This window comes from Poecilia mexicana, unplaced genomic scaffold, assembly GCF_051168715.1.
Source record: "Poecilia mexicana isolate PSO_F unplaced genomic scaffold, ASM5116871v1 scaffold_7, whole genome shotgun sequence".
Classification (NCBI taxonomy): domain Eukaryota; kingdom Metazoa; phylum Chordata; class Actinopteri; order Cyprinodontiformes; family Poeciliidae; genus Poecilia; species Poecilia mexicana.
The window spans coordinates 5,194,267-5,217,367 of NW_028263376.1; the positions used below are offsets into that span (position 1 = coordinate 5,194,267).

General features: G+C 38.9%; 1 protein-coding gene across 2 annotated transcripts in view; it reads right to left on the reverse strand.

Moving 5' to 3' along the window:
- Window positions 1–4,920: 4,920 nt before the first annotated feature.
- The window catches only part of klhdc8b (kelch domain containing 8B), a 97,078-nt gene continuing 78,897 nt past the window's right edge, over window positions 4,921–23,101 (reverse strand). For both annotated transcript variants that reach the window (XM_088006910.1, XM_088006911.1), the window contains one exon: window positions 4,921–5,211. In XM_088006910.1, the coding sequence (XP_087863036.1) occupies window positions 4,934–5,211 (278 nt within the window). In that variant the 3' untranslated portion in view covers window positions 4,921–4,933. The remainder of the gene's footprint in view (window positions 5,212–23,101) is intronic.

The following is a 23,101-nucleotide window of genomic DNA, read 5'->3' on the forward strand; positions in this document are numbered from 1 at the left end:
TAAATAACTAGGCTTAGTTATTTACCTTCATAAATCATAACTTAACCTTGGAAAACTCGACTACAAAGAGAAAGTAGTATGTTAATCAGGCATTGAACGAACAGGGTGGATTTTGTGCAACAGAGAGGGGAGGAGAAGCACTGAGGAAAGGTGCTGGAAGGTAGAAAACACACAAGATGCAGTTGCTAGGGGCTACGAGATAAGAGAAAGATCAATGGAGGGTAAGAGGGAGCAAATCACAGCAAAAAAGGAGGCAAATGAGGGAGTGACAAAGAGAAATTGCAGAGAGAAGTGGCTGAAAGAGGAGAATGTGGAGGAGTGGAAGAAGAAAGTGGAAGAGGGTCAGCTGGAGTGGGCAGGATAACATGGAGATCGATACTGATAGTGAGACAAAGAGTCGAACTGAGTGGGAAGCATTAGCGTGAGAGAAAGGAAAGAGATTCAGAGAAAAAGGATCGGTTGAATGCGGCAGAATACTGTGGATGTGAGCGCTGTGTGAATCAGCAGGTTATTCGGATGTTAGATCGATATTCTACATCGAGACTTTTGAACTGCTGCCAAAAGTATGCATACTTCTCTGACTTTTTCATGCTTTGTTTGTGCATTTTGGGAGATTTTATGTGAAAGATAGAAATTTGGCGCAACAACACAATGGACCTATAATTATTTAGACGCTTTACAACATCCAAAAATTGAACAAATGCTTCACAGACTTTTTAGACGTCAAAAGAACAAAGTACTGTTTGTACCTTTAACCCTGGTTGCTCACCTATGTGAACCTACTGAATCGCTCACAGTGCATTTCTAAGATGATTATAGTGTTCACTTTGTATTCTGTCAGCTTTTGGTCTTTTGACCTCAATGCCACACCGTATTCATGAAAGGAGAGAATTCCTGAGAGATAAAATGTGTTACGGCCATTTATGGCATTAAAAGCCTTCATGCCGTTGACCTTTGCCACATGTTTTCCCTGTTTCTCCCAACCCACTTTCCTGTCTGATTGTCAAATAAAGGCCACTAGACTTGACAAAACCTTTAAAAAACAGACATTAACATATTCAACATAATTCTGAAAATAAACTGGAAGCCAGTAAATGCTCCCACGTATTGGGGTGTGTTGTGCGTATTCTATGAGCCACGTAAACTTTGCGTGCACACTTCACAGACAGTTAAAATTTCATAGTTGAGCCAACCAATTACATTTCTCATGACAAATTCCTTTTAGTTCCCCACAGTCTGACTGAATGCTAGTAAGTCTGCAAGGTAGTTGGGTGTCTAGCCTCATTTCTTCTCCATCAGGGCTGCCAACGGCAGCACAGAGAGTGGCAGTCACCCCATGTGCCCTGGTGACAGCCGGGTGTCGCATGCATTACAGCTTAATGTACAGTGTTCCCTGCTTTTTTCAGGTTGCAACAACTAAGAAGAGGAAAAGACAATGTAAACAAATGAAAAACAAAGATAAGATTCCGCTCAGTTTCAGATTCCATCAGTTTATATTAGAACAAAACAAAGTTTGTGCAAAGATTCTGCAACTTAAATTACCAGTTTTAGGCTAGCTTAGCTGCCTGGCTTTTTCTTAAATAAATAAATAAATAAATAAATAAATAAATAAATAAATAAATATTAAAAATATAATTTTGTGAAAAATTAAGCTGAGTAAAATTGATTTTTGAGCATATTCAATACATTTAAAATTGCCAAGACTAGGACTTGTAATTAGAATTGATATTTTTTCAGCTCCTCTAATGGAAACCGCTGAAATTCAAAAGCTTCTTCTAAAATTAGACTGAATATTTTTGTATTTTCATTAGCTTAATTTATTGACACCTCATGTCGTGCACATTGAGGATAAGATCATAGACAGCACTGTGTATTTACACTCAGGAAGTTGATCCTTGAATCTGACCATCATCCCTGACCTGAAGAGCCATTCATAGAAATTGAGACCATATTTTCTCGGCTCTCCCACAGTGAAGCCTGATGTTTAAAGGGGCAGTATTATGTAAAAATCTACTTTTTTCAGCTTTACATCAGGTTGTGATGTTATTCCCTCATCACAAACACACCTGGAGTGTTACTTTGGTTCTTTCAGGCATTTTTGGGAAATCCTTTAATCTCCCGTGGCAACCATTCAGCTGTGTAAAACGCCTAGGTGGACCTAGCTCTGCCTTTAAGGCTGCAGTTTCCGCCTCACAGAGCAGTTGTTCCCTGCAACTCAGCTCAGAAATTAGCTAACACCTGGTGGAACTGTTCATATGCTGATCTCATTGTCTGAGATACTTCTCAGTGCAACACTTGTAAAAACATTGTTAAAGGCGGAGTTTCAGAAAGGCCCAATTTCAAGGCTTTAAATGACAAGTAAAAATTATTTTAAGCCATATTTCATATCTATGACAACTGCAGGAAACACAGTTACTTGTTTGTGCTATAAAATGACACTACGTTCCTAGCAAACACATAATACTGCCCTTTTAAGTCAAGTCACTGAAAGGTGGTGAAATTTAAACCGAAGGGGGTTCAGACACCCACTGATCCTGAAACGGCCCCCCAGGAGCAGCAGGTGAAGAAACAGCATGAGTGCACCGGATAGGAAAAACATCTCACAATCACAATGCTTAGCGGTGGAGGGGACGGCAAATTGAAGTAAGATAATAATGGAGACGTAATAATCAGGATTTGCGGTTATGAAATTAGCGGCATAAATACCCCCATGGATTTGTAGATAAACAGATTAGATCATCTGTATACCAGGCTTGTGTGAGCCATGACTCCGAGGATGCACTTTAAACCAGCCATCCTTCTCTGCCTTGTGCGCTGGCCGGGCATCATTAACTCCACTGTTACTAAAATGGATTAGCTTCCTGAGCTCATCTCTCTACATTGTTTTTATGGAGCGTTTTCAAAAAGAATCCCATCTTTTAACCAGCGCGGCGAAGAAAACAAGAGTAAAGGACAAAAGATTTGGCAGTTCAGATTCTGAGTCAGTTTAAAGAAATGCTTTATCTTTAAGAAAAAAGAGATGTTCACATGTCCTTTTCACCAAGTGTAAGTTAAGTCTAAGTCTCTAATGACTAAAATTAAGTCTGAAATTGAACACATGTCATCTTGTTTCCTTATTACACAGCACGGCTGTAGGATAGGTGTTCTAAACCTTCTCATTCAAGGTACATTACCTGTGAAACTTTCAACATGTTTGACTTTAAGAAACTTCAGCTCAACATGCCAGTCAGTTTTTGCACATTTAAAACTGCAGCATATAACTTTTACAAAAATGTCTTTTACATATTTGTTGTTGGGACAGATGATCTGTGACAAAAATCAATCTCCTCTGTTTTCTCCCTGTGGTCCTACTGCCATCTGCTCAGCCAAAAACAACCAATCAGAGCCAGGAGGAGGGCCTTAGCGCCGTCAACCTGTACATGTCAGTGAGTACATGACATTGACATGTCACAGATGACTGCTCAACGTGTGATTTTAATTGTGTTTCTCTGACATTAGCGGAGTATTGACAACTTTAGCTCACACTTGTAATGGAAACTCAGTTATTGTTTATTTTCATCAGACCATGTTCTGTTCTTATATTCATTGTTGTTCAAGGTCTCGTTTTACCAGGTCATTCCTTTGTGTATAGTTTCTTAGCTTATGCGCATGTTCTGCTTTTTGTGTATTTGGACTTGGCTCTCAGTTTTGTGTCCTTGTTTTCCCCCTGATTTGTTCCCTCCTTGAGTCGTAGTTCAGCCATCAAGTATTTATTAATACACACATTAAGCACTCCTTCCCTCAGTCTGCCAGTTTGCTCTCTTCCCCAGATTTTTTTCTGCTTTTTTGTCTGAGTTTACTCATGCCTCACTTTTTAAGCTTACCAGTTTCATTGTCCCTGACTGGTTCCTCCCAGTATCATCTTCATGACTCTCCCTGCGCTCCATGTTCCATTTTTGGCTTGGCTTTGGCTTTGTACTTGTATACCCATTCACACACACACTCACGCTTATGGCCACCAGGCCCTGTTACCAACACCACGGCAGGGCGGGTGAAGTGTCTTGCCCAAGAACAAGAGGCAGGTGGAGCGGGGATCGAACCAGCAATCTGCTGATTGTTTCTACTTTTGTTTTCATAAAAGTGTTCAGCTTAACCTTCTCGCGTATCTGCATTTGGATTATTTAAAACCAACTAAAAATGACAATGACAATCTGTAAAGCTTGTTGTTCCTGAAGTCCTGAAATACCAAATAACCTTGCAAGATTCATCAGTATCCAGTTGGTTTGTATGATCCTTGTTGGGTCTTCATTCAGTGATAACAGGGTACAGAAGTGAAATTGTGCTTCTAATGGAAACTTTAATAGGGGATAGTTAAGAATTTTATGGGGATAGTTAAGAATTTACCCAGTCTTCTTTTCTTGAAAAAAAGAAAAGTTTAGATGGAAACTCGATGTCAGTCGCTTAACAGAGACAGCCTGTTTTTCCTTATCTACAGAGCAGCCCTTAGCAGAAGCCCACCACTACTAGAGGCTACTGTACAAAGATTTTGAGTGTTTCTTCAATCTGAGAAACACGTTTTTCTCTTTCTATCAGTGAGTTTCGCAGCTCGGAAAGTGCCAGACAGATAAAGTCAAAACTGAGAGGTTTGTGGTGCAGCAACAGCCACACATTCCCTGGTCTCAGCTCCGTGTCAATATCTGAATGGAAACAAAAACAGATGATAAAACTGATCTGTTTGCCAAACCTAGATGTACCACCAACAGTTGTGAAAGAACTGAGTTCTTTCTCAAGAACTCAGTTCCAGAAATCAAAATTAGAGTTTAAATTACAAATGTATGCAAAAGTTTCTTCATACACACAGCTGTACATTGTCAAAGAATACAAGTGCCAACAAATGAATGTGTTGCTGCTGTACACAAACTGGGGTGATGTAAAAAAAGAAAATGTTTCTATATCAGTTTTGCAAAAATACACCAATCTGGATATGACTGCTTGGAGAGTTGAAGAGAATCATCGTGACAGAAGCCAGTGAATGCAGAGAGAGTGAACGTTGTAGCGATATCTTACCCATCACGTAAATTCTGTTTCCTATTACGAAGGGCGTGGCTCCGTAGCGTGGCGTAGGCATGGAGGTGGTGGCCTGCCACTGATCCTTCTCGGCTTCGTAGACTTTAACAAAAGCCTGAGGCGTTGTGTCTGCTCCCATTCCGCCCAGGGCGAACACCTTCCCATCTGCAGAGAGACGCCCAGCAGAGACATCGTGATTATTAAAAAGTTCATAGGACCATAATACACGTTACGTGGTTGCTGAAGTCATCCGTCCATTTTTCATCAGCTGTTAACTGTGAGCCAGCAGTCTCTTCAGTTTTTTAATGAAAATTCACACAAAAACAACAGAAATTATTTTTTTTTTTTCACACTAATGTAAATTTTCTTCAGTCCAAACCGCATTCTTTAAATGATGTAAACTCTCACCTGCAGGTGGGAGTAAAGCCTCAGCTGTAATCGGTGATCTATAAGGCGAGTAACAAAAAGTTATATTTACCGTTGTGCATTTTTATTTTACACACTGTAATAATTTACTTTTGAAAGGGATTTAAAGCTTTATGAAACGTTTATATATATATATATTTTTTACGTATTTATTGAAACTGTCACTATGTTATGACAGCATGGCATGACACATCTGTGGAAAAGAATTGAGCTCCTCTACCTTCTCCCAGTGCTCTGCTATGATACAGCTTCAGTAACTCGCTGGCCCTGAATTTTGCACTAAGCTTCAAATTATTTATTTAGGTCTTTTGCAGGAGGGTGTCAGTATTTGAGAGTTTTTTCGCCATGGCTGACCACGTCATTGTGTCTGTTTGGAGAGGAGAGATGCAGAGCCAAGCCCAGCCTCAACCTGTAACTGTGGGTATGGGAGCTGCAGTGGACAAAGCAAGTATATTATTCCCTTCTCACAGATATCAGTTAATTCTGTGCATTTCCACGACTTACTGTGATGTCCGCTTCATTTATGAAAAAGAAAAATCTCCAATTCTGTACACGTTTTTGTCATTGTAGGGCCCTAGGGACGACATTCCACAGTGACATCTCCTGACGCAATCAGTCAAACACTGCTGAGTCCTAGAGATTCCTTTTTACCACTTCCAATACTGATACCGATATCTGAGGTTTACGATAAGGTATTTTATATGCATTTTTTAAAACACAGACATAAATGTACTGAATTACATATTAATTTGGTAACCAGTACAGTACACTTACATACACTAATAACTTCCCAAGCTTGGTCAAACATGTAACACCAACTTTAATTCGTTCAGTCAGCCAATGTAAGAAAGAAACTGACAAAAACAATAGGTTGACTACCTTGGTCAAATATATATAATTTATATATATATATATATATATATATATATATATATATATATATATATATATATATATATATATATATATATATATATATATATAAAACTGCAACAAACCTTCTTTCAAATGGTTCAGAAAGTGAAACTAGGGATTCTGAATATTAGGAATGTACTGATATGAATATTGGACCAATATTGATGTCCAATATTAATATTGTTATGGTCAAAAAACAATATGCACCTATACTATATGTATTTCACTTTTGTTTCAACATCTTTGGAGGCGAAAGGGGAAATGACCAGAACAGACAGCAACAAGATAAATATAAATATCGGTTGTTTATATCGACCCAGTATTATTTATCGGACTGAAACAGATATGTTAGAAAAATTACTTATATTGTCATTTTTATCTTATATTGGCTGATACCTTTGTTAGTGCTGATATATTGTGCATCCTTACTAAATATGAAAAGCATGACATTGCTCAGAGCTCAAAGAATAGAATTCGATTGGTGCATCTAAATGCTAATCCACCCAATTTTCTTTTGCTGCTCCTCTTTAAATTTCTATCTGACTGTAAACTTAGAAAGCAATCATAAAGCAAATGGATAAAAATGTTGCCCACAACTCCAAAGAGCCAAAAAATCTGATGCATTACTGTGCCCTGTAGTCCTGTCAATACAGCTCAAGCAGCGACATCCGCTCTCATCTCTTTGTCATCCACACAATCTGCATTATTTATTCCATGAGTCTGAGAAACGACCCGTGGAAAAGGTTTTCACAAGGACATCTACGAACATCTTCAGCTACCGCAGTGCCATTAGAATACAGGAAGGAGGTGGGGGAGAAACTGCTGAGGTAGCCAACATGATGCTACTGCTGAAACACTGCAGGGCCAGGAAAAAAGAGAAGAGCAGAGAGAGAGAGAGGAGATAGGAATGGATAAACAGAGGAGGAAACAAGAGTCTAAAGGAAAAGACCTGAACTGATGAAACGATTGCATTAATAAAACATTAACCCTCTGAAAGTTGTAACAAGACAAATGTGGTAAAGAGCAAGAATGAGAAAAGAAAGACAAGTGAATCAGAGGGACTCTTAGTCACTCAGGCAGATGATGGATATTCTGAGCTGTGACTTAAACTGTGAAGAACAAAGCAATAATAAATCTGTCTCTCAGGATGCAGCAATCTGCACGTACTTCTGCTCTCAGGACTGGGTAAATCCAATTTTACTGCTGCACATAAACCAAATGGTGCAGAAAGAACACTAGCATGAAGCATGGCATAATACATGTATTTGGAGAGGAGCTGCAAGGAAGGGCAATCACATCACTGCAGAGTTTTTAAGGGCTACCACTGAATTAGCGTTGGAAGGAGTTCTAAAAATCACCCTGAACAAAGGAAACAACCCAGAACTCTGAAGTTGTCAGGAGGGATCAGCCAGGTGCGACCGCCCGAAGAAAAAAGTCAGGGGTAAAGAGGTAGGGCAAATTGAAATACCCTCCCTCTGTTTGGTGACATAGACCCAATACCCACGATCCACACCAGCTCTGTTCGGTCTGCTTTAATCCAACTCTAGTACAGGTTTTTCTAAGGCTTTGGTTAGTTTGACAAAGCACAGTGAGCTAGTTGGGTGCCTAGCCCCTTTTATTCTCCTCCAGGGCAGCCCCTGCACGCCTGTTAGTGTAGCACAAACAAGAAGCCCAGCCATTAAGCATACTTGCAACAAATTGTGCTAACTCTAAGCTTATCAGCTCAGTAGAACATGCAAAACAGTTCGGCACGAACACCAGTTTCTGTCAGGAAGTTTACTGTGCGACACCGAGTACACCGTTGTAAAAGTACCTTTGCACAGACGTGCCCAGCGGACTCCCTCTATAAGAACGCTTCAGGTGTCTGCACAGAGTGAAGTATGTGGAAAAAAGGAATGGGTCACCAACACCAGCAGCCAGGATTTGCCCCAGAGGCTCGAACCCAGCATGTAGGAGAAGATGATAGAACTTATTAGGAATAAATTCATGTAAAAATCTAAATATGTTGAAGTCACAAAAGGAATACTTCTGTCAGCAAAAACCTGTGGTCATGACCCGACAGATACCTGAGCAGCTGTCACAAGACGAGATCAGAAGGTAACAAAATGAGCTGAAAGTGGGTGTGATGGATTGCAGAGACTCAGGAGTCAACATCAAAGATCAAAAATGCTCTTTCAAAAAGTTCGACTCAGAAACCCAGCTGGGTAGGACGCAGGACAAACAACCAGACACACACTCACGCCCAGGGCTATTCAGAGTATTCAGTTCAACAAGTAGTGATATTTGGACTGTGGGGGGAAACCGGAGAACCCAGAGAGAACATGCAAACGTCATGCAGAAAGACCTCAGGCTGGGTTTGAACCTTCTTGCTGTTAGGCAACAGTACTCCACTGCCAACTGTGCCTCTGAGTAGCTCCCATCTAAAAGGAAATCAGATGCACCTGAGCTCAATTCCAAGTGTCATAAAATATATCCAAAACTTTTTTATTATTATGAGGTATTTTTTAAAGAAAACATCCTATAAATGACGTTTATAAAATGTTTGACATCTTTGATGTGTTCTCTAATGTTCTCTAATTAAGTAAAATAAGCTTTATTTTTCATGTCTGTCGTCACCCTGGGAGACTCCATGGCAACAACAGGATGATATACAGGCTGTTAAATCTTCTGGCTGCGTGGCACATCGATGTACGCAAAATAAAATCCATTCCAACTCAGCGCCTGACCTCGAGTCTCTTTCTAGAGAGAAGTAATTAAAAATGGCCTTCAAGGTCAGAACCGAGGAACAGGTTCCATAAAACAAAACTGCAAACAAATAAATTGCCTCAGAAGGATTTGAGGTCTGAATATTATTTCAAACTGTGTGACTGCGATGTGTGATCACTCTGCTGGTTTTATTCACATTTTCCAAAACAAACTCGTCGTCAGTGTCTGGCCCCGGTTAGACCCTGCTGCTCATCCCTAATCATTAGTTTCACTTTTCTCTGCATCTGTACTTTTACTCCTCTTTCATCACTCCCCATTGCTTTTTTTTCGCTTATTTCATCCTCTTCTCTTTCTTTACTGAATATTTTATCCTTTTATCCATGTTGTACTTATCTCACTCTTCAGTACAGGCCATCCATTTTCCCTCCTCTTAATGTAGAATTCTACCCTGCGTGTTGAAAATGTAAAGCGGTGGTGGTGTGCTGTGGTGGCGCAGGGGTTAAGGACAACCCACATATGGAGGCCTTAGTCCTCGATGTGGCCGTCACAAGTTCAATTCCTGACCTGGCAACCTTTGCCGCATGTCTTCCCCTTCTCTCATTTCCCACTTTCCTGTCAATTAACTATCAAATAAAGGCCACTAGAGCCAATAAAACCTTTTGAAAATGTAAAGCAGCTTCAGGAAATCACAAACAACACTTGAAGACATTTATATGGATAGTATCACTGTGGGTTATAGATTCAAAACAAAACAACTTTCCCTGGTTTTATTATAATATATATTTGTGCTTTTATGCTTCTTTTGGCTTTGTACTTGTATACCCATTCACACACACACTCACGCTTATGGCTTTTGTAGTCAACCCCCCTCAATCTGATACCCCTGAAAAAAAATCCAGAGCAAAATCCCAGTGAGAGACATCTGGAGTAATTTTAGCTAAAATTTCTCCAGATGTCTCAGTTTCCATTTGACATTTTGTTAAAAATTATTATGTGCATACTTCTCAGTAATTAGTGGAGAAAATGTTAATGTTATTACAGCGATCAAACTCGTCTCATGAACCAGAAAATGGCATAAAAATGCTTGTTTCTTTCTCTCCAAGCTGAGGATGAAATCCAAATCAGGTAATCATAAAGCTAGAGAGAGAATCAATTTATTCAATAATTACCATAATTCAGTTACATTTAGTGTATAATATATGCACATATATATTCTGGACCTTTGCCTGATAGAGGAATATGACACAATTCACTTATTTAAATGAACTAAAATATGTGTGCACAGCTGAAACCAGATAATTACACACACTGAGTAAACAGAAACAACTCAAAGTTAAATCAGATGAAACATTTCTTGTTTTAGCCTAGTTAGCAAATCAAAATAACTTTCTTAATTCTAAGTACCAGAAAACTTAATGAGAAATTTTCTGTGAGAACTTTTGTAACTTTCCTTGAAATAAAAAGTTTCCATACATTTGGTCAATATCAAGAATAAACTGATGACTTGAGTTCAAACCTTTTGGGCTTTTGGTGTTTGAAAATATCTGGTTCTAAGTTCAGGTGGAACAATATTTATGTAAATGGATAAATAGAAATCCTCAAACAGAAAAAGCCATCCAGGGCCGGATTTAGAGGAATAAGGGCCCCTGGGCTGGAGAAAAGTGTTGGTGACCACTCCGCCCACAAAAAAATAATAATAATAATAATAATTTTCTCATCCAAATTACAGCATATTGATAAGGAGGCCTACAAATTACCAGGTACAAATTATTGGATGGTTGATTAAAAGCATGTAGCAGATGACTCCATGTTGGTCCCAAAATGATGAGCTGGAACTTCATAATTTTAATATTTGAGTGTTGTTTAAATTAACAAAAATATAACAACATTTAATAAACACTATAAATTAAACATGAAAGGAAAAAAATAAAATAAAAAGTTACTTCCCCATAAGTCCTTTCTGCCATCCACTTATCCTTGCAAGATATGACATAAAACATCTAAAACTAACACAGAGAAAATGACATTTATATTCCATTTTATCCAATATCACTTCATATAGGATGGAGCAACTTTTTCATTCAGCATCAGGTGAGGGAGCAGAACAGCTTGTCTACAACGAGATGCTATTATGAGCTTATTGGTCAAGAACACATTCACAGACCGCTCAATAGCAAAGGTACAGTTTATATGGCAGCAATTACAGTTCCCTTTTTAAGTGAAGGTAAATCAATACTTTTTCAAAAAGGAAACTCAACCCAAGGACCAAAGGATCAAACCGTTTTTATTAGGTTGAAAGGTCTCAAGTCGTTTTGGTGAAGAGAAATATAAATAACTGCCATACACAGAAAAAACAGGCCTAGCATTTTACATTCATAGGTAAAAGCAGCTTCCTTTTCATGTTATGGAGACACACATCTGTCAACAGATGGAGAGTCTGTTTTATCTACATCTACAGAGCAGGGATACATTATACAAATAAACTCTGTCTCAGTTTAGAGGTTTCGGTATACCAGATGCTTAGCACTGAAACTTTGATGACAAATGCAATACAGAAACATTTGTCATTTTTTTGTTTTTGTACCCTCACCTTCCTGCCAGTAAAATGCTATTATGTAAAGCACCTTGAACCGCCTTGCTGCTGAAATGTGCTATTCAAATAAACTTACTTAACTGATATGATCTTTAGAACTAAAAGACTGGATCCAAACAACATCTTATTTAAATTTAACCCTGCCATGTGAAAAAAGTATGCTAAAAATTAGCTTCTTATTTTGACATACAATGCCAATAAACTATTAACGAAAGGTAAGAAAGAGGGAACAAAAGTATGAATGAATAAGAGGAAGAGAGACAGAAAGAAAGAGAGAGAGAAATGACCTTATGTTTCCATGCTCGTTCATTTCCTGCTAGATTTTCCAGACTGCACCAGCAGCGTCTTAAAGTAGAGCTGCTGTGTGAAAATGGATCCTGAGTGGAGTCAACAAAGTGTCTCCATATTCTACCATTGTCCAGAAATAGAGCTGGTGTTGATGAGAAGAGACCTGAACAGAGGGCAACGCTCTGCACAGTCTTCCACAAACACCAAGTTGTAATTCGGTCGAACTCTGAACTAATCAACCAACAGGAAGCTGTTCGTTTCCATTCACCACTGACGCTGCTCTCCTTTCATTAAGCGCTTCCTACCTCTGCTGTTTCTGTTCCCGCTGCCTGACATTCAAACATCCTGGAACGATTGATCCATGAGACGGATCTGCCCTGGAGCGGCTCCAGGGCCACCGGGCCAGACGCTCCACATCATAATTACAGCATCTCCCCGCTGCTCCCTGGCTCATTAACTGCTTTTACGTCTGTTGTTGTGTTGGTACCGCAATTCGCACTTTAGGCTGTGATTTAGAAAAATCAAACACTCAGGTAATTAAGGTTTTGATTTGAAGCCCAGTACAGCCGCCAATCCCCCAGTTCAGAGTAAGCAGAGCTCACACTGGGTTCGACTGGAAACCATAGAGTCAGCACTGGGAAGCTGTGTTAATTACTGTCTGCATAAACACAGACAGTGAAGTTTTCTAATTAGTTAGTTCACAAACAAAATCATCTGTGTTATTAAATTCATTTGTCAGGGAATGTTTTGCTGGTCGGTACATTTACGAGACAATCGTTTGGCCGACAGCAGCTCTGATCTGCTGCTGGGTTTCCAAGCGTACAGCGTCCTTTAAAACTCCTAAATCATAATTGAACTTTATCACGTTTTCAGACAAATGTGCTGTCTGTGTATCTAATTGATATTTTATTCAGAATAAACATGGCAGGCTGCACAGGAGAAAACAGTGGTGATATTTTATAACTTTAACGCATTAATTTGGATTATTTATGTAGATTTTCACAAGCTGAAAATTTTAAAGTGAAAAGAAAAAAGCTTTTTAAAATGTTTTTTCTTGCAAAGGTTTTGACTGGAGCCTTCGTATTTTCTGTTGTGATAAATCAGAGCTTCAACTGTTTTGCAAAGTAGAATGGGCAAAAATTTAAGTCTCAGTCGTTTTTCTTTCACAAGGGTAGGGATCATTTTGAAAGGTACTGCATGGACTAGAAATGCACTGATCCGATATCAATAGCTGTATTGGTCCTGATAGGTAGTTGACCTGTTTTTGTCCATTTCAGTTTATTATTTATTTTAACATTGGTTGTTATTCTCCTAATTGCGTTGACTGAACAAATTAAAGTTGTGTTCTTTTTCCATGGTTGACCAAACTTGTGAAGCTTTTGATGAATCAAAAAGATATGTATCTCAGTACGTATATGTCTTTGTTTAAAAAGTCAATTCAGCTGATTTTCTGTACTGGCTCAGTATCAGTCAATACCAAACCTCAGACATGGGAGCATGAAGTACCAGAGTGCATCCCAGGCACTCTGGTACTGTTCAGGTCGTCGTTTTCCTGGAGGAACTCGTCCTGGGATGGTTGAATTTTGCCCTTATGGTCCCTTAATTTTAAACAAACCAATAAATTACAGCTTTTATTTAAATTCCATTACTGAATAACAAACACGTCTTTTATAGTCATGTGTTCTTTATGTCTCTGGGTTGAACGTCTCACATTGACAGCTCTTCTTTAGCAGACCCCTGCTGTAAAGGTTTAATTAGAGCGAACAGCAGGAAGTTGGCCAAGTCCAGGCAAGGCGGCCATGATTCATCTCTTAAACATAAAACTCTAAAAGCGCTCTAATGGAAAACATCCATTTTTATACAAACAAACCGTTTTGATTTAAAGCAATGACGACAACAACGCACCAGAATGCTGTAAACATCCAACCACTGAGAGATTCTCTAGATGAGGAGAAAATAAGGTTTACTAAAAAAAAATAAAAATCCAGTGTATTCTTGAACTTTTCTGCAGAGACCTGCAGAACGTGTTTGGATAAATAAACCAATCAGAAGACTTCTGAACGCTTCAAAGTGGCCTGGCAGAATGGTTAACATCAGAAAATGCTGCTCTATGCTATAAAACCTGACACGATTTTCTGCAGAGTCGGTAAAAAAAGCGAATAGCTGCAACTGGATGGGAATAACGGACGCTTTAAATTCACAAAACGGAACCCACCATCAATTTCAGCTGACAAGTGATAAAGTCCGTCTTCTTGAAGAAAAAAAAATGTGCATATTGATATCTGGGGAGCTTTCCCCTCAGCGCACAAATCCATCCAGAACATTCAATTTCCTCATGCATGTCCTGACCTTCCCCACTGTGCGGTGACATTTACTTCACCCCATCTACTGCATCTGAATTCCCTTAATGCCGAGCACCACAAAACTCTCAGTAAAGACAGAAAAGGACTGAACGCCCTTTGCTGGTTTAGAAAAACCCGTTGAGCAAATTTTTGGAAGGGAAAAAAAAAGTGAAATAATGAAGCTTTTTCACTAATAAAAGATGCCATTAAATTGCTCCTTTGTGCAAAGTATTGGGCATCTGAATAGCACTAATGGAGCAGCTAAAGCGGATGCTGCAGGGAGATTGTAGTAAAAAAAAAAAAAAAAAGGTTAGTGTTCACATTCAGCCTTCCCTGACTAAATAAGCATCTTAATTGGGCCAGATTTAACCAGATCAGGGCTGTTATGCAGGAGAACATTTATAGTGAGTTTCCTTCAGGGTCAAACACTTTTAGGTTTTTCTCCCATATTCAAGTTGAGGGGTTTTCTAGGGACACCTAGAGGCCAAAAACAAAATGAAACCAAAAACACAAATGAATACATACGGTACCTCTAATGAGTTGTAGGCAAGTTCTAGAAGCAGCCAGTCCATACCACCTACTAGGGATGCACCGATCCACTTTTTTCATTTCCAATACCAATGCCAACATCAGACGTTCAGTATCGGCTGATACCAATCGGATACAGAAAACCAGTTCAGAATTGACATATTAAAACGTATCTTCTTTTTTTTTTTTTTTAAGCACAAACATAAATGTACTGAATTATGAATTATTTGATAGCTTTGCACATTTTAGTCCTCTTTCTGCTTTTGGAGCGTTTTCCGGTCTACTTGCCGTTCACGTGTTGAACCGTGTCAGAGTTCACCTCGGATATTGTTATTGAAAGTGAAAAAAGTGCAAATTATCTAAAATATTAATTTGTGAGGATTAAGCCCCTCTTCCTTCTTGGGCATTGGCAGAGAGTCTTTGACCGTGTGGTGGTTCTTCAGGCTGATTCCTAGCAGACATATGCAGAGTGTCTTCAGAAATCTCAGTCAAATCAATCACTTGATCCCTTCTGGGTGTAAAGTCCAAGACAGCAGATGGTCGTCTTCTCCTTCCTGTTTAACTCGGAGAGCAGGTGAGGCAGAGGCCTGGTGGTGGGGAGCAAGGCAGGGGAAAACAAAAGACTTCAGCACAAAAAAATGTACAAACTGGAAAGATGAAACTTTAGTCATTCTTCTGTAGAAAAAAACATATTCAAAACTACAATATTATCAGGACAATCTACAGGAACGTGTTGCATTGTGTGAGGTTATCAGTATTTTTACCACTTGCTCCAAGAAACAGAACAGAGAGGAGACTTTGAACTGACAGCTGCATGATTATTGGCCTTGCAGATGCATCTCTGAAGACTTCTGTCTCTAAAAATACACTAAACACAGCTGGAAAAGGAGAAAGCAAGAAAAAGAAAACAGAGCAGCGTCCTGCTGTGAAACACCAGATAATCAGGACTGATCGGGATTCACTGACTGGAGTGGCTCCTGTGCCATCGGTGCATCATCCTGACGACTGCTGCTACAAGCATGTTGTAGGGAAATCGTCTTAGTTCATTATTTCCCCACACAAAGTTTTAAAGTTTTCATCACGTTTAGCTGTTATTTTAAATATTAGCCTGTGTGTCAGCTGAACAGACAGTGCAAACACAACAGTGAGCTAAACTCACTGTTCTGCTTGCACTGCTCACCAGTATGAATTAATTTGGAATTCAATTTGTTATAAATGCTATTTTTTTATAATTAATGTTATTTCTAATACATTAAAACATAACTCCAAGTTCAAGTTAGAAGCAGGTACTTTGATATTTTTAGTTAGTTGGAATTTGGTGATTACAGTACAAAGTAAAATGATGCATAGTTTTCAGAAAAAAATTGAAAACAACAATTCTGCAAAGATTCCTGCTGCAAATCACAGCAGAGGCAGTATCATGCTGAGGGAAGGCTTATATTCAGCAGGTAGAGGGAGGCCAGTCAGAAATGATGGTAGATGGGTAGAGCTAAAAACATTTAGATAATGACAGACAACTTAGTAGAGGTTGTAAAAAACTAAAAACAGAGTCAGAGGGTCACCTTCACCCTGAACATAAAACCTTAATTACAGTGAAAAGGTTTAGATTAAAGAAGATCCAAAGACCAGTCCTCGTTCAATTAGAGAATCTGAGGAAAGAATTGATCATTGGTCTTTACACGTTCAGTTACACATGACAGAGATCCACAGCTCAGATAGTTAAACTAACCCCCCTGTGAAAGCATAGCCCCGCCCGACACATTTTAAAAATTCCACTTCCTGACTCTCCACTTGGTGGGCGGGGCCATGTGTATGTGTGTGACCCAGACACAAGCTGTGTGACAAAAAGCTGTTCTGTTTTAAACAAATAGCACTGAGACAGCTTTAGGCAAAATAATGTGGAACCCAATTTTACATAAAAATGTCAAAAGTCCCACAGAAACATAAAGATAGAACAATAAATAACCTATTTAGACTGTTTATCAGCTAAGAAAAGTTGATCTGGTGGCTACTTCCACTTTAAATCTCGCCACAAACAGAAATTAGAAAAATAATTTCTGTTATTTTTGTAATAGAAATTACAAAAATTATTGTAATTTTATTTTTGCTTAATAGCAATTGTGTTGCTTTAATGGAAACGTGACAATTTTTTAAAGAAAAACTCATGTTTTCATGATGAAACGTTTTGAGTTGGGATGAGGTGGTTTCATGGTTTTTCAGCCGAATAAAACATGTTTTTTTTTTTTTTTTTGCAAAACTGCAAATGGAAACACTTTTTCTGCATCAACAGCGGATGTTACTGCTGGAGTCTTCTTTGTGGTTTGTAGTTGTTGCTCCACCAGAGCTCCTACAGCATCACATGGTTCATAAAAAGCTGTGAGTCCTTCTAGTGTCTTGAATCCACAGCTCTCCTGTAAAATTGTCCAAAACACTGCACATGTAGCCGCTCCCCAGTATAAGGGGTTCGTCTCTCCAACGCCTGAGTAAGACGCCATGTCTCCTAGCGTCATGGCTGGATTATGAGGATAATCTCATGTAACTGTTTACACCGACATTGCCATGATTATTCACACACGATTTTAATTTTTTTTCTCACGTAATGGAAAAACCCCACAACTGCAAAATTGTTTTTCTGGACATTAATAGAATACAGACAAAGATTTGTGCACATTTGAAATGGAAACTCAGTTACTGACATCATGTATTTTGGTTCAAATCCCTTCTTCTGCCTTGAATTCCTCAAAGTCTTTTACCTTCCAATCGAACGCCTGTGAATGTAACGGCTTCTCTCCGCGCAGCCTCTCTCCATCTCTACTGGCTCCGGTTACTTCGTCTCTCTGCAGGACGCACTAATCAGATCTTCTCTGAAGCTGCTGTTGAAATGACGATAATGAATGCCCTTGTTTGTTTCGTGCTGTTTTAACTTGCACAGACAAGAGCATAATTGATTCTGCCGCTGGAAAGAGGACACGTATTGTCTACAGGAGACAATTCTGCTGTCATGCTGTAATTTTATGCATTATACATATTGTCAGTTGAAAAAGGTTTTTATCTCTCTGATGTTTTTGTCTTCTAAATGATTAAAAAAACAGTTTTTGCTCAGGGATAATTGCTGTGCTTCAACATAATGTCAGAACTGGTTCTTGTAGTTAATACCAGATCTATGTATGCAGGTGCATGACTGAGGTAGAGCTGCACTCAGCACTAAATGGGATCCTCAGCTGAAGAGGATGTGAAGCAGCAGCTGGAGGGCCGTGTGTGTGAGAGAATCCGTCTGTGTGAGCACACACGTATGAGGCCCCGGGAAAGGCGTGGGCGCCCCATGTCGGATGAAAACAGGAGAGTGTGTTTTCCTCACGACGATGATGAGGATGATGATCAGACACAGAGACAAGGCAGCTATGACGTTCCACAGGCCGCCATTGTTTGTCAAACACAAGGTAGCCGACATTAACCTAAAGTGACAGCTTGGTGACGCACAGCTCAGGCTTCTGCAGTGACACACACTATCTCTCTCTCTCACACACACACACACACACACATGCACAGACACGCATACACACACGCATACTGTCCAGACTGCATTTATCTTTCCCGTTTCATACAGAGAAGCGCCCGTTCCCCATTCCTCTCATCTGGCTGCTTGTGCAGGAATGACAGGTCTGATTGTGTTGTGCTTCCTGAGCCGAGGTGGGCTGATGACAGGGCGGCGACACGGTGAGCCTTGGCGTTCGCTCGGTTCAAACGCAGTGACAAAGCGACATCATTACCCATCATTCCATGGGTGTCAAGGCTGGTACAAACAGGCTGCGACAGCCCGTCTGCTTTGACTGCACAACAAACAGCTCCTGAGTGTGTGTGTGCATGTGTGCATGTGTGCGTGTGTGTGTGTGTGTGTTTGCGTGTGTGGGGGTACGGGAAGCTGCTATTGAGGTGCTTCTCCACTGCTGCCCTCAGTTTACAAGAACTAGTAGAAAGTTGAATTGTCAATTGGTGATTGGTTGGGAGGTGATCTTAATACTGGGAACAAGACTTTCACAGTAATTATGGGTGGGCGATACAAACTTAAGGGTTTATGTGGTATTATTGTGATAATAAAATTGATGACAACTATTTATCTTTTTTTGGATGTGAATGAGTGACACAGCAATCATAGCCCCACAAACACAAATACGGTTCTTGAATAACCTACACATTTGAAATGCGTTTCTTTAGAACACATTAACAAGTGTGATTTGTATCAGTAAACTGCACAAATTAAATGCATTTAATCATATTTTCAAATTGCTTGATGCTCTCATTGAACAAACAGTGAAGAAAAAACTAAACTAACAATCCCAACAATACAGACAATTTTGAGGGGTTTTAAACATCACAAATTGGAATTTATTATGACAATGAATGAAAATTGTTAACGTGATCAGAAATTTACATCAATAAATGATAAACGATATGATAAATATTCAGCCCTAGCGACAGATGACAGTCCCTGCCAACACATGGCACGTGATAGCGAGGGCAGCAGTAAAAGTTGAACATTTGCACATGTGAGAACGTCGTCTGCATGGACCAGCCTGATATTTCACATGTATGAATTTCACCGGTCGCTTGGATGAAGGACTGAAAGTGATTGTTGCCTCATTGCAACAAGTTCCATAGAGACTGGATGAAGACAAAACAATGTTGCCTCCAGTGTATCCAGCTTTTAACACTTTTTGGTGCGCCTAATTGTTTACAGTATTTTATATTGGATTCTGAGTCAGTAAGTTAATGGTCTACTATATTCATCCATCCATCCATTTTCCGTCACCCTTGTCCCTCAGTGGGGTCGGGAGGGGCGCTGGTGCCTATCTCCAGCTCACGTTCCGGGCGAGAGGCGGGGTACACCCTGGACAGGTCGCCAGTCTGTCGCAGGGGGTCTACTATATTATTTTGTAATATTTAGTTTTTATTAAAGTTTATGACTTTCTAAATCATTGACAATAACCTTTCTCCAATTATGCTGCGCTAAGCAAAGAAAATGAACATGAATATTAATCTAATTTATTCACGAGGAGGATGACATTAGACCCCCACCCACCAGCCAAGAGTCACTGCTATACAATGTGGCATCTGTGATGATTCACATTTAATCCAATATTAATGAGTCTTTCAGAGTCACATCCAGACTGAACGGTTGTGCAACACGCTTCTGCTGCTTCAAGAAAAATAAAATGATGCCTACTTAGAGCAAGGTCGTAACATTTCATGACATCATTAGATCAGACATGATGCAGAAAGAAGCTGTTGTTCTGGAAACAGGCAGGAGTATTAGCATAATGGCTATGGCTCTGGGTGGACTGGTCATCCTTCAACTGGAAGGTTGGCGCATTAGAGAGAAAAACAAGTGCAGCATATTCATTGTACAGAGCCAGTATGTTGAATGACAAGCAAATATGTTTGGATCAGGATACATTAAGAAGCTGCTAGTAAAGTGCTTTGCAGAAACAAGGAAAGAAATTGCGGCAATGCCTTTGAACATTTTCACGCTTTGTCTCTAAACAGCCCCAAACTTCTGTTTCCTAATTTAACTAGGTCCAAGATTTTAGTATGTTAATCTCAATGGATTAATTATGCAGATTTTAATGCGTCAAACATTTTAGCGCAATGAATTGCAATCTTTTTTACATAAATAAAAATCCATCAAAATAGAGATGGATGACAAAGTCTGTTATCTTGGCCAGGTGGGGGTTAAGTTTTGCTTCAAAAAGCGATTTAACGTGATGCTGGAAGAGACTTGCTGTGTTCAAGTTGTGCTAAAATGAAGCAGCGAAGTTATTCGAGCCTAAAGTAGCATCTTAATGCTAAACATGTAACAGCAGCACATGCTACTGCTAACGTCGGCATCCACTGTCCACATTTCTAAAGGAGAATAGTTCCATGAGTGATCACCTGACAGCTGAATGGGTATGTTAGCACTTTGCACCAATATTAAAAACAGTAAATATCCTTGTTGTTGAGCTCATGATTCTGTAATTTCTATAATCAAGGAGGAAAAAGGGTGTTCAAATTGAAAATGTTGCTTTTTTGACAATATGTAGTTATTGGTTACATTGTGAATAATTAATTACAGACTTTAACTTGATTAAATTTTTTTAATGGCGTTCAATCACTAATTTTAAGTGACAGAACCAACACAAAGTAAGTCAGTGAAGTGAAAGTTAAAGAACATCTCAGCAGACTTTCATGTTTATACATTTAGCTCTAATAAGTCAATACTTTGTCTAACTACTTTTAGTTGCAGATACAGCTGCAAGTTGTTTAGGGCATGTCTCTCTACGAGTTATGTACCTGTAGAGACAGGATTTTTACCCCTACTGCCTATAAAAATAGCTCTGACTAGTTGTGATTCCATTGTCCAGTTAGCAAATTCTCCCACCTGAGCCTTGTTTTGTACAGCTCCTCCAAAGTCGTCATTGTCATTGTAATATCCTTCGTCAAGGCACTGTGACTACAACACACAAACATGTGCAAGTGCAGAAGTTGGTTTAATTTCAGGTTTTCTTCTGATAGGACAGGATATTTGCAGTAGTTTTCACAAAGTTAAAAAAAACTTGCAATCTGAAAACAAAAGAACCAGCTCTACTCTTGGTTACTGTAGTGCAGTATTGTTATTCCACTGTGCCCGACATGTTGCCCGCTCTTCATGCTGAGCTCTGTAATGTGTAATCTCTGGTAAGATCTGCAGTAATGCACGTTTTGATGGCATTGTTGGCCAATGAGGATTTCTGAACCACTCGATTTGAATTTTTTCAACCCAGAGTAGAGCTGATGGAAAGACAAAATCTACCCGTTTTAGATGGTGATGGAAATAAAATAATTTTAAAACAATTTAAAAGTTAGCTATTCATTTATCGCTGCTTAAATCTACGGGTTTAGTTAAAGTATCATCCTCCACATGCTGCATACACTGACGAAGAGTTCAAATGTCTCCCTGTGAGAGTTCAGAGTCGCAGTCCTTTTCTCTTCCCTCCAATTTGCATTAATTAGGCTGGACCTTTATGCAAATTCAGAGCTGTCAAAATGAGGTGTCTCTTTAAACTTCCCATGCTGATACCAGTGTGTAGGAGGAGGACTTAATGAGAGTAATGAAAATGGCCTTCCTCTCTACGGACTTGGCAAAAATGTTCTCTGAAACTTGTCTAAAGTTAAGGAAGATCTCAGAAAGTTAACCTGAGAGGCAAAGCCACGTGAAATACTGAGCAGGGAGAATTTAGGCTGGAAGAAATTATGTTGCTATGCTGATATATACCTAAAGTAAAGTCTGAAAAAATTACTATCAATAACACAAAAATACCATCAGGAATGTGACTTTTTTTTTGCACTAATATGCAAAAAAAAAAAAAAAATGTCCATAGAATTAAAATCAATTTGATGTAAGCAAGTAACTTTGTCTGGTGACGCAAGTGTTGGTTATTATTATGATCCCCGGATAATAAGGTGAGAGTTTTTAACTTAGCTCCCTGGTGCTTCTCATCACAGCTAGACTAAAAGGCTGTTTCAGTTTATTATTGGATCTGTGCCGAGCGAGTTCATTCTGAACACAAGTGCTTCGAACCACAGTTTGAAATCCTTAATCCGTTACTGGAAGCATAAAATTGAGCATTGTCATCAACTTAGAACTGTAAAACTAAATCACTTTTACTGTAATTCTATAACAGTAGAACTACAACAATCACATTAACATTGGAATAGATTTACAGTAAAACTAAAACTCACAGAAATGTAATAGAATTATAGCAACACTGCAAATTACTTTAATTCACAGTAAAATTGCAGTAGAACTACAGTACAACCAATAAAAGAAAGACTGTTACAGGATTACAGAACTGAAAAAAAATAAAATTGTAGGTACAGTAAAACTTTAATAATCACAAAACTGATATTCCCATCTGTTTTTCAGTGTAGATTCTACACATTATATATGTAAGCACAATATGGATTCTACTTCTTAAAATTATTTTAAAAATATTTTTCCTTTTACTCTCATATGCATCTGCATGTGATTTATATGTTTAGTTCTTTTTAAATAATTTTAAGAATAATTAGTCTTTTTATTTCCATGTGTTCTTTTAACACATTTCTGCCAGCAAAAGCCAACTGCTGCCTCAAGAGCTGCTGTTCTTGGCCTTGTAAAGTATCAGAACTTTAATTCAAAGCTATATATATATATAACACTCACAATACTAGCAAAATCTACACCTTATTTACAGTAAAT